General features: G+C 37.6%; 1 protein-coding gene across 2 annotated transcripts in view; it reads left to right on the top strand.

Moving 5' to 3' along the window:
• Positions 1-2,893: 2,893 nt before the first annotated feature.
• The window catches only part of ODAD2 (outer dynein arm docking complex subunit 2), an 87,479-nt gene continuing 77,475 nt past the window's right edge, over positions 2,894-12,897 (top strand). The window contains exons 1-7 of one of the 2 annotated variants that reach the window (XM_050892363.1): positions 2,894-3,117; positions 4,247-4,404; positions 5,769-5,961; positions 6,536-6,642; positions 7,099-7,235; positions 8,278-8,394; positions 11,232-11,449. In XM_050892363.1, coding sequence (XP_050748320.1) covers positions 2,894-3,117; positions 4,247-4,404; positions 5,769-5,961; positions 6,536-6,642; positions 7,099-7,235; positions 8,278-8,394; positions 11,232-11,449 — 1,154 coding nt within the window. Of the gene's footprint in view, positions 3,118-4,246; positions 4,405-5,768; positions 5,962-6,535; positions 6,643-7,098; positions 7,236-8,277; positions 8,395-11,231; positions 11,453-12,897 lie in introns of both variants that reach the window. The other variant, XM_050892362.1, reaches the window with a different exon arrangement.

Below are 12,897 nucleotides of genomic sequence, written 5' to 3'. Positions count from 1 at the left end.
GCCTTTAGCTTCTAATACCAGATCCCAGCAGCATTCCTCGCTGCTGGCTTGCAGGACGTGTTCTGCTTTTTCATTTTTTGACTTATCTGTCCCCATAGGAAGTTCCACTGGTAACTAAGCCTAAGCTAGTTAGCGAAGCTCCTTTTATGGCCAGTGGCGATGCATACTCTTTGAGGGCAAATCATCCCATTTATCTTCGCCACTGAAATATCTTTCCTTCTTGCTGTTCAGTGGAACAGTGATCTCATTTAGGAATTCTATTTCTTACTCCACCGACTTCTTGCCTAAAATACTCAGCTCTGTGTGAAAACTCACTGTCTTCACTCCCCACCACCTATGGTGGGGATACTTTTACTCCCTTTCACATTTTGCTGTTTGCACCTTCTGCCCATCAAATTCAACTTTTTAACAGTCATTACTTCAGTAAAAAGAAGAGATCTAATCCCTTCTGGAAATGCCTTCATACATAGTATTCCATAAAGAAAAGAAATTGCATTAAGTCTTTATGCAGGCTTTTTTACTAAAAATGCTCTTTCATTTTCACCTAATCAAATGATTCATTTTCTATCTTCTCAAAGTTATGCAGTGAAACAAGAAAAGCCAATGCTACTCTTAAGTCATTATTGTGCAGACTGCGTGTACTTATTCGCAGTTACTGCTTGAAAGTTTCAGTAAGTAAAATGTATATGGACAATCATCTCCATGAAAAAAATGTATTAATCCCACACTGTTATTCTTTGAAATATATCCCACATACATTCCATGACCTTCCTCATTATTAGAGGTTTCTTACCCAGCTGAGTTCTCAGTTGGTAAAATAACTCTTGGCTATGTTAACTCTATCGTGTTGGGACAGCTGGGTACTTCTGTTGGACTGTCTTTGAAAGGATTATTTTCCTATGCCTTCAGAAGGACACATACACTGGAAAGCTGAACATAGCTTCCTAACTTCAGCTAATGTGCAACAGGTAACCATTCCTTCCTACATCAACTCTAAGTCCAGTTTTTATCATCTGATAGGTATTTTGGTGGACCCAGATAACTGAACTGGAGGGGGGATTTACAGGTGGGATGGGAAGTCAGGGAATATAATTCTTATCGGTCCGGTGGTACAAAAGATGAGAAAGGCAGGTAGGAGTGCAGTAGCAACTTTATAACTTAAAAATTTATCCAGAGTGATGGCTCATTCACATTATGGATCAACAGTAGGATTGAGGAAATAGTATTCATTTCCATTCTGTGTTTGGGGTGCTTTATTTGCATGTTTATAGTGTTGTGTTGTCCTCAGTATGTGAAAGGACTTCATTCATTGGCACTGCCCATACGTATTTCCTTTACTTCTTTCAAGAAACACTAATTTCACATTAAATTTTCTTTAACAAAAAGCATTTCAAGCATAATCTGTCATGCTGCCTCAAGAACTAAAACTGGTCAATGTTAACCTTATTAATTAAAGCTGTCTTCTTGTAATGACTGAAAGTTAGTGAAGGGTTTAAGCTATACTGGCTAAAATTCATGCTAAAAAGTATTCACTGGTCTTCCTTTAAACTCTGGTGTAAAGTAACTCTAATCACTACATTATTTAATTCCACACCAAAAACATACAGCCTGTTTTATTATTTTAAACGTAGCTCCTCTTACCCTCTAATGAGAAATGTCCTACCCCTTTAGCCTCAGCTTCACTCACTCCACAAGCCACCACCCACCCCCCTGCTCACAAACCCTTCTGCCTAGCACTAACTGCCACACGCCTGACCCCTCTGTTGGCTCCCGGCCCCCTTTCCCAAGCCAGAAATGTGTGTTTTCCACAGCGCAAGCCTTACGAAGGTGCCCCTACCTCAGCACCACTGGATTTTGAGGGACACTGTGGATAGTGGTTGCAGCAGCAACCACGCGCCGCACTCATCCATCTGCTCTCCGGGCTTCAACACCTTCGGCCTTCCCCTCAGGGTATCACCCTCCGGGGCGCACCTCCGTGGCCTGCACCCGCAGCCGCCACACCAGGCTGCACGTCCAACGAGGCGGCAGGCCGGGGGCAGCGGCCCTTCCCCACCGCCGGGCGTCGCTTGTGTTTACTCGCTTCTCCCGGTAACGGCTGCCGCCGGGCCCCGTCCCCATAGCAACGCCGCCGGCCTCGGCCGCGGCCCGAGCGGCGATGGCGGGGTCCGGCGCGGCTCACTCGGGGCAAGGTAGGGGGCGAGCAGTGAGGGGCGTCCATCCGCCGAGCTCCTTGCGTCCCTGGGGGGCTCCACACAGCAGCCGGGCTCCAGGGTCCCTCCCGCCTCCTACAGCAGCCCTGACCCCAGCCTCTGCCCTCCACACGCCGCGGAGTGCGGGCGGGCAGGCGCCGTGCCGCGCGCCGCGGGCTCTCCTCAGGGGCGAGGCCTCCCCGTGCCCCTCACTTCTGTGGCTCTCGGCCTCTGCAGGCTTGACGGGCGGGTCTGACACCGCCCTTTTATCCTCCATTTAAAGAAAATGTCTGGTGGGGTCATTGCTGGGGGTTGTATGCCTCTGTCTGCCTGCACTTACAGGTTTTAACAGTGAGACCAACTTTACAAGGAGAACCTGAGAGCTGTTTGTTACAGGCACAATTGAGGCCTTCTGCTGTCAGCTCCCCAAGTTTCTAACAGCACCAGGAATTAATTAAGATGAAAAAAACTGTGTTTTCACCTGATTACCCTATTTCTATAAAATTTGTGAGTTGTCTTCTTCCATTCCCCCTTCCCCAGTTCAGGGTTTTAAATGAGTTAAAAGAATCTAATCATTCCTAGATAAGTTTATTTCAAATTATAGCAGCCACAGCATATTGCATATATCATTTCAGAGCTCAGTTTGGTCATTCTCTGGATGTGTTTCTCTGCTAAGGTGTACACCTTTGATGCTAGTTGAGACCATGGGAGCGGCATTGGCAAGAGCAGCTCAGTGGACTGCTGCTGGTTCTGGAACTGGCACACTCGAAATCACCCCTTTGAATGAATCTCTTTTAAATCAAATTATTAAGTTTGCGGAGGATTTCAGCACTAGACATCCTCAGGAAGCAGCATTTGTCTTCAGAGAGCCCCTTGAGTGGAAAACGCAATTGGGCTGTTCAGTATTTGGAGAGGGTTATGAGATCAAGTAAGTCTGAACTGCAGTGTGTTTTGAAATGTTGAAGGTGAACTACGAAGCAAAACTCTGCTCATTTAGCATAAAGAAAGCCTTAGTGTATTTGGGAGGCTGAAATGGGTGGGGGTTTTACTGATATATATTGAAAAATTTGAGTTAAAATTATTTGTAGGTTTTTTTGAGAGTTTGAGACTATTCTATCTTGGTTGTGATACAGACCTGTTTAGTTAGTAATTTATACAACTTGCACTGTCTATTCCTAAGACTTTTTACAACATGCCTCTAACAGTGATTAACCCTGTGATTTCTGTTAGTGTTAGGAGTGGCTCCTCTGTGGTGGGTTGACCCTGGCTGGCCACCAGGTGCCCACCAAGCCGCTCTATCACTCCCCCTCCTCAACTGGACAGGGGAGAAAAATGGGACAAAAGGCTTATAGGTCGAGATAAGGACAGGGAGATCACTCATCTATTGCCGTCATGGGCAAACCAGACTTGACTCATGGAAATTAGTTTAATTTATTGCCAATCAAAAGTCAGAGTAGGATAATGAGAAATAAAACCAAATCTTAAAACACCGTCCCCCCACCCCTCCCTTCTTCCCAAGCTCAACTTCACTCCTGATTTTCTGTACCTCCTCACCCCCGAGCAGCACAGAGGGACAGGGAATGAGGGTTGCAATCAGTTCATTGTGCGTTGTCTCTGATGTTCCTTCCTCCTCACACTCTTCCCCTGCTCCAGTGTGGAGTCCCACCCACAGGAGACAGTCCTCCACGAACTTCTCCAATGTGGGTCCTTCCCACAGGCTGCAGTTCTTCATGAACTGCTCCAGCGTGGGTCCTTTCCACAGGGTGCAGTCCTTCAGGAATAGACTGCTCCAGTGTGGGTCTCCCACGGGGTCACAAGTCCTGCCAGGAGCCTGCTCCAATGTGGGCTCTCCACAGGGTCACAGCCTCCTTTGGGCACATCCACCTGCTGATTTGCAGTGAATAAATTGGTTTACCTCGGAAGTTTTCTGAAATGCAGTTTAAAGAAATTGTATATGCTTTATCATGTGAAGCATGAATAACATTCAAGATTCTTCTCTAAAAGAAGAATTTTTATTAAAGTTCTTATTTTAAAAAGATATAATTTAATTTTTCTAGTGGAGCAACTGTTCAGTCTGAAGCCAAAGGAAAAGATGGCCAACCATTGCTTCTTCTTACAGCATCAACTCTCAGAGTTCGCAGTTTTGACCAGCTGTCGTGTTTGCTACAAATTGCTATGGAAAAAAAGTTAAAGGAAGCACAGGCATGCCTTGAAGGTTTCCTTTCTTTTTTTTTTCATCTTTCCTCTCTTAAAAAGTATGTCTTCTCCTTTAATTCATGTTTATGAAATGTGAAGAAAGAAAAGCATGCCTTCATTTTAAGTATATGAGAAGGTGTTGATTCATGAAGGTGGCTAAAGGTGCTGATCCAGAAATTAATGAAGTTTCTATTTCTTCTTTTATTTTCACAGAAATCAATAACAGAGAAATCTGGAATAAAGTTAAAATAAAACTGGTGAATCTCATATACAAATTCATGTATACTGAGTAATACCCCAGCTATTGCAACAGACAGTAGGTTTAAATTTCTGAAAAAGAATGTCTTATTGGAGGCCAATAGCAGTTTTTCCTATGTTTGTAGTTTAATCCTCTTTTAAAATGTTACACCTTTAAAAAATAGCCAAAGAAAAACTTACATGCTTAAGACATTCTTACCTGCACAAGGTTCACAGTGAGCACTTCCAGGTCCTTCTCACAATGGCTTTTAAAATACAGGTATGAGTACTTCTGCTGTGTGATATTCAAGTACCAGATTTTCAAACTGACAAGAAGACCCTTGATATGCCAAACTGGATATCCTCCTCTCATTGGAGGTAGAAGAGATCAGTAATACTCTTTGGTAATATTAGTAGAAATTGCATCTGCAATACTAAAATATAAATGCTCATACTGGATCAAACTTCAGATCCATCTACTCCAAGGTCCTGTCACTGACAGTGATCAACCATGAATAATAGGGAAGAATAATACAGACAGGGTATCATGCAGAGGCATTCACAGATGCATGGGACTTCATGTGCAGGAACAGCAAAATGTTTTTGTAAAACCCATTGACATGCAGTTATGTCACTGTTTACCGAAAAGAACAGCTGGCATAGCTGAGGAAGTAATGGGACCATTGGGAATGCTGCTAGAAAACTTTAAAGATGTTCTTTAACACTAAATCATATTTCCAAAATGATCAATTTTCAGTGAGTTAAACCCATTGCTTTCCTGTTTTGGTGGTCAGCCAGGCATGTTTTCTGGAAAGGGGGCTGTTGATAAAGGGAAGTATTTAATATTCACCTCTTGGTTGAATGAATCTTAATCTTTGTTGCGAAAAGCAATTTTGTTTCTCATGAAAAATTTCTTTTTGTTCTTAATGTTTTCATATTTTTAAAAATGCATTTCAAATTACAACAGAGGGATATGAAAGAATACATCATACAGTAATATTTGATGAGTAACTATGCACATTATTAAAGTTCTTATTGTAAATTAATAGCATCAAAATTATTCAGCAATTGAGATAAAAAGTGTTTGTCTTGCCTAATAATTTTTAATGTAATATCACATTATATGATTCTGTTTCATGTTTACAGCTAACAGAGATCCTATAGTGAAAATTCTTGGCCCTGAATATGGGACTGTTGAAGAAGATATGTCCATGTTGCATTTACTTGACAAAGTGAAAAAATATGATGACCCTGAAACAGAGATGAAAATGAAAATCTTTCTTCTTCTTCATCAGCTGGATTTGCAACTGCTTAATAGTTCCTTGAAACACATTTCACAGTACGTGCATTTCAAAGGGAAGCTAAGCATGTCAGCCAGTGCATTTTTTTGTTTTATTGTTAAATCAGATTGGTTTCAACACACAACATGTGCTTTTGGTGTGACATAAAGAAATTTATTGAAATAACTTTCACTGTTCACTAAGTTATTGAAAAAACATTTTTTTTCTGAAGATTTTGCTATAGGTGTGGGTATGCAAGTGTGTGCCCGCGAGTGTGGGGTTTTTTATTGCATATGTTTTGTGTTTTGGTAGCAAATTGAAGTCATTTGTACAAACAACAAAGTTACAGTTAAATATTTTCAAGGAAATGTTTATTTCTTCATGGAAGCATATTAAGTATTACATTGAGTCTGTTTCATACTTATAAGGACTTCATATTAGCTATGGAACTAAAATTTCACTAAACTAACAGATAAAATTAAGAAAAACAATGGAAGATGACCCATTTCCAGATTTTTGTTGCTACTATTAAGACTCAATGTAAAAGGAAAAAATCATGTAATATTCTCTTTTCATTTCTCTGAGTACATCCTTTTGATGAATACATTTTAGACCTTTTTCTATTAATTGCAGAGACGTAAGACTAAATCCAGCTGCTATAAATAATGAAGTGAATCTTCTCAAGAATTTCTCTGGGAAAGGAGAAGATACAGTACTGGAGTCACTGGAATATACACCAGGTCCAGATCTGATCATATCTCATGTTTATATATACCCTTATTAAAGTACTCGACTTCTTTGTGAAAGTTGCTAAATTAATTTCAGTAATAAATTTAAAGTGTTTATTTGTACTTTAAAGTTATAAAGTAAAATAAAAAGTATTTTCAGATATGGAAAGCTGTTCTTCAGCCTTTACTTACAGAAATAATCTCCAATTATATGAGTATCTTCAGTGGAAGTAGAGGAAGTGAACTGAGTCCCTGATCCTGAAAAGTGCTAAGCACAGTTGCAGTTCTTGGTTGGATCGGGCCATGGGTCACAGAGCTTTGCATGATTAATTCTTAACAGTATGAAATCTTAAGAGTAAGGTATTGTTTTGGGAATTTGATTTGTATACATGTTATATTAATCATCGAGCATAACTATTAAAAAATACTTTTAAAGTAGATAAAAACGCTAATGCTAATTGGTTACAGATTACGTGTTCTCTAATGGATGCCGAGCTCCTCCCTGGAGACAAGTGCATGGAGAAATTTGTTATTTATTCATCAAACCACATGACACTGATCCTTTGTATATCACTTGCAGCACAGCAGGAGTGTTTTTAAATGGAGTAAGTAATAATAAAGGATACCATGGAGTAATGAATATTTTTATGTGCTAAAATCAAAAATCAGTCAGGTTTAGGGTAGTGGTATTGAGGCTGTAAGACCTGCAGAGCTAGTTTATTGGTACAGAAGGAGAAGACACAGTAATAAATGTATGCTAGTTTTCCCATATGTTTTGAGTGCTTTTTCCAGAAGTTTTATACTAGGAGTGTATTCTGCACTCTGCTAGCAGTGTTTGTTTAGTCTTAAACGTGCCCTAACAGTCCTTCACACTATTCCTATTTAAAGATACTGTGAGACTAGATGCCTCTCTAGTGCCTCATTGCTCTTGATCTGAGGTGTAGTATTATTGTGTGGCTAATATAGCTTGCTTTTGTCTTTTTATAAATGGCATGCAGTTCTTTTTCCTTTCAGTGGAAGCTGAAATTTCTAAAAATAGAAATTGTTTATCTCTTCTACTTTTTATTTTGGTTACCTCTTTCCTTACAGATAGGTTTTATTCAGGCATAATAGTCCCTTATGTGTGTTAAGCAGTGACCAGAGCTCTCACATTCATTTTGAAGAGAGACTGATGTCTGTCAGGTGTAACTCCACAAACTGATTTCCTAAGAGTTAAAAAATCCAGGGAAATTTTGACTTAACACGTTTTTGATAGATGAAGCTCATAAAGCTTGGGCCAGTCAGGTCACATTATTTTCTGATCCTTTTAGACGTCTGCCATACTGCACTGGAAGCTCATATTTACTTGGTTGTTTGCCATAAGCCATAATTTCTTTTCAGTGGAACTACACACAGTACAATTAACTGATGGTAATTGCTTGCAGAATTCTATGTAAGATCTTGATTATCTGTTGGGGTCCACGGAGATGATCCGTGCATCTTTACAAAGCATTATTGAAGTTTGATGGACTCTGCTGAACATGAGACTTTTGTACCTAATTCATTACAGTATGACTTCTGTGCTCTATAGCACTATTTTATGATGCAGATTAAATTACCTGTGTAAGGCAATACTATTAATAATTTTAAATTTATTCTTTTTTTAAGGGTCAGCTAAAGGGTAAAGATGACATTGACTATGAAAGAAAAAGTGATGTATATAAAGATATTGTCACATTTTTAAGGGAGAGATCACCTAGATTTGTAGAAAATATGGCTAAACAGGTATGTATTTACTGATACTGAGTGTATATTCTACTTTGTACAAATGTACGTTGTACATTGGTAAGAATTCCATTATAAACCTGGCTGAACATTTATGTCCTTTATCAAAGATAAATCTGTGATTAAATGAAGAATTTTAAAGACTCTGAAATGCATTTATTATTTTTCTTTGGATTTGTTTCAGTTTCTACTAAATATGTTCCTTTCGTAAATAGCAAATAATACACTATTTCACATATCGTTCTGTCATACCTTGTTATGAGGTTTGATCCAACATGTGAGGTCAGCTTCTAATTTTGCATGAAAAGTTTTGCTTGTCTTCTGGTGTTATTCTTTATGGAGCACTGGAAATGTTAAAGTAGGAAAATATGATATCCTTACGGAAAAGGTCAACTTTTTATGACAATATTTTTCTGTGATCAAAACCATTTAAATTTTTGTCTTCATTCTTTGTAACCCAAACATACATAATAGCCCAACTTCTTTATGAGAGCTGCCTGATTTGAATATCAGAGCTGAGAGTTAAGCATCCAGCTTACACACTATGTGTTGCTTCAGCCACTGTAAAATGCAAGTGTTTTGGCTTTTATTTAGAGCTCTATGTTAGCTAGAATCACACAATGCCACTACAATTTTAGTTGTGTCATCATTGATGATAAAAACTCTTTTTTCAGATTTCTAGTGTTGTTATAAAAGATTAATAACTTGGTGGTAAAATTCATTACAGGCCAAAACCTGTCAAAGTTTTATTGTGGTTATTTATATGCAATTTTAATTATTGCAAGAAGGAAGTAATTAACAGGGAAATTTTCTTATCCTTTAGTTCTGATTTTCTGGGATGTAGGGCTGATGTTTATTTTTTTTGAGATATAGATATTTGACAGTTCTGAAAGAACAGAGCATTTCAAGTTGTACACATAAATACAGTAGCTTATATTGACAGTAATGGAATTAAATTTGTAAGTTGTTCTGTTTGAAAGTGCAATAAGTTCCAAAATGTGTTTTATTTATCCCATAGGCAAGTATTTTTTTAATGTTATATCTACATATTGGTTTACATTTCATAAATGTAACAATATATGAATGTTTTCAGACATAATTACTGGTTTAATGTATTTTCAAAGTGATCTGGCTTCGTTTGATGGTCATGAAAGGTAGAATATGATAATATTTTAGTATTTTTTTACAGTTCTAATCTTAAAGGTTAATACAGATTAATGTTAAAGTTGATAATAGAGATAATATACCTTTACTTGTTTTCTGCTTTTATAAAGATACTGTAGCTATTCAAGAAATGTGTACACTTATTAAATAAGAGTAAATAAATAGTATTTATCCTATTTTCCTTCAATTGTCATATAAATCACTTAATATTCCCTGACTGTGTAAATAAATTTATGCTGAAGAGTATAAATTATACTATTTTAATGGTTTAGGAATATCATATCATATTGCCTTGCTGAAGAGCTGGGTTAGTACATTCTGCATTCTAAAACTAGAATTTAAACAAGTTAATACTGTAGAGCTGCAGAGCATTTGTATTTGAGGGAAAATCTTCTCTACTCTAAAACTCTGAAAAGCAGAGAAAAGCTGTATTTCCAAGGTTGCCTACATGAAATAAATTATGACTGGAAATAGTTTGATTTATTTTCTGAGGAGAGGAGAGCTTCAAAAAGCTCATTACATACATATATTGCAAAACCAATTAACTTTTATAATATCTTCTTGGCCTTGTTGAAGCTAACATTTAGAATTGCTGTGTTGGCATATAGTGCTGTAGGAAACATACTTTTTAACATGTGCTTAGCTGGTCAAGCTACAGCATCAATTCCCCTGTGATTTGTCTAGTTTATCATGTGTTAAATTGTCTTGTCTAGAGTACATTTTCAGAATGAGAGAATTAGCATGAGTTAGTTTATGATTAGGCAGTTGGGTCAGCAAGCCTGGAACAGCCGATTCGCATCAGGGACTAGTCAAAAACAGACCATACTGTGACAGTCTCCTTAAAACTGCCTTGAATCAGATACATAAAGGAATGTCTTCACCTATCTGGTAGTGACAGCTGCAATAATAATAATAATAAGTAATGATTGCATGCTGTCTTTCCTGTAAAAATTGAATATGTTCCAATAGAGAATAAGAGTGGACAAGAGTCCATTCTGTTCTGGATATTTTTGATCAGCCATGGTACTAGACACAGACAGCTGAAGGATTGGTAGGTGCCACTCAGCTCCATTCTTGTATGTGACTTGTTCAACAATGTTTTGTCCTGAGAGACAGAAGATGAAAAAACTGAAATGGAATGTGTTTATATTAATTCTAAACTATATCAAATTAAGTTACTTGGAACTGAAGTCTACCAGTTTATCATAGCCTATTTTCAGTTTTATGTTCATTATTTTTTTGTGGGAATTTTTTGTAAATCCTTTATGCAGGGAAATAGTTTTTATATAAATGATCCATTGAAAGCAGAATTACTGACTTTGCAATTCTAGATCTTAAAACTCATTTGGAATTAGGCTCTATAAAAGTGCTTGTGTCACAAGTTATTTAACATACTAGAAATTGAACAACACCCAATATTCAAGTATGTTCAGAAAGTTCCAAATTTAGCTAGTTCATTTATTTCAAAAACTTTAATTTGCAGTAACAGCTACTTTCCAGATTAACGTGTCATTCTTTTAAAGGCAATCTGATTTTATGCTTACAATCTAATTCTACATTTAATACATACAATTTTTAAGCACAGCATCCTGGAATTGTGCTTATAACTTATTGTTTTATTATGCATTATTCATATAGCAATATGACTGACAAACCATGTCTCCTTTTATTAGGAATATAATTTTTTTAAAGAACCAACATATGAGAAGAATTATCAGCGTATGGAAGTAGTTGATGCTAAGGTCTCTGGCCAATCCCAGAACCTTTATGATTTTACAGAAAAGAATGTACGTGAGAAAGTGAAAAGTTCTGCAGCAAGAAGGAGGTCCATTGACAAGAAGAAATTAGAACCATCTATGAAGTGGAAGAATACTGGGCTTTCTGCTTCCCACAGATAAGTAGTTATCTTTATAATTGAATTTTCCTATAGATCTCTCTAAACTGTGCTAATGATTGGACTGCGTGTTACAGGTTTGCATTATTATCTTAAGTTAGGAGCAATAAAATAAAATTTACTACATGTTAATTTCTAAGAAGAGAGTATGGACTACCAAAGAGATTTCTGGTTTTCTTCTGTTATGCAACAACTTTGATGATGTTATGTCATTTCCACAGCAAGGCAGGGAAGTATCTTACAACCATCTGCAGTACTGGTCCTCCAGGACTGTGATATTATCATATTTTTGGTGTACAATGCCCTTTAAAGCAAGACAGAGTAGACAATCTAATCTAAACCACCCTTTCTGAGGGAGGCAAAAGAGATCCAGGATGGAAAATCAGGATCACTCATACTACCAATTTTCAATGATTTCATATTGTATGAGCCACTTTTCTAGCTCTGCTTAGCAGCAATCTTCACTAATGAGATTATCTCAAAGTTTGGACACCCAAAAATAAAGTATACATATATTGGATATTGTTGGATTTGTCTTCTAAAATCAGAACAGAGTTCTGATTTCATGTTTCCTGATTTTGTGTTAATGGAGGAAGAAGAATATCTGAAGGAAAGGCTATGATTGTCACCCTACAAAAAAAAGTCAGTATCTTCTCAAGTCTGCCAATGTTGCAAGAAACATTTTAAGAGATTTTGGATGTGACCTACACTCATCAGTTAAAAATATATGGTTTTCCAGGGACAAGAGCTTATCTTTTTCCACAGTCATTGTTAGAGTCTAGATGTAGTGAAATTGGCTGTAATCATGAGTAGCATTCTCTTTTATTGTTGTGACTATGATAGTATGACCAGCCCAGGCTCGAAAGGACATGTTGTTTTCACAACATTGTAAATTAGGGAGAAAAAAGCACCAGAGATTGTGCCCAGCTAGGCCTAGGAGTCTTCATGGAATACAAGGAAAGCAAGATATATTGTATTCAACATGATGAAAGCTGTGGAACAGCTCAGTGTGTGGAAGAACTAGGCAGACTAGAACTCCTGCCTGGAAAAAAGATGACTGGGGGACAATAAGACAGATACAAAAAATCATGACTGGAGATGGTAAATAGGGAACAGATAGTCACTGTCCATTCTAATACAAGATTAAAGGGCATCAAATGAAAATGAGCCAGTGAGACCAGTTCAGAAGAAAGGGAAAGACTTCTTCATACAACACATGGCTAAGCTCTCAAATTCTTTGCCACAGGATGGTAGAGGCCATTTGTTTATGTGAGTTCAAAAAGCAACCAGACACATTCATGGAAGAAAAAACTATCCAAAGCTGTTAATGCAAGGACGATCAGGAATTCCCTGAATCACAATTTGCTGAAGAGTATTCTGGAAAAAATAATTGCCATGTTCTTCCATTGTTCTTCTACTGTTACCTAGATAGCTGCTATTGGTCA

The sequence above is a fragment of the Gymnogyps californianus genome, chromosome 2, assembly GCF_018139145.2.
Source record: "Gymnogyps californianus isolate 813 chromosome 2, ASM1813914v2, whole genome shotgun sequence".
NCBI classification, from domain to species: domain Eukaryota; kingdom Metazoa; phylum Chordata; class Aves; order Accipitriformes; family Cathartidae; genus Gymnogyps; species Gymnogyps californianus.
The sequence above is the reverse complement of the archived record's forward strand: the minus strand, read 5'-3'. Positions and strand labels throughout refer to the sequence as shown.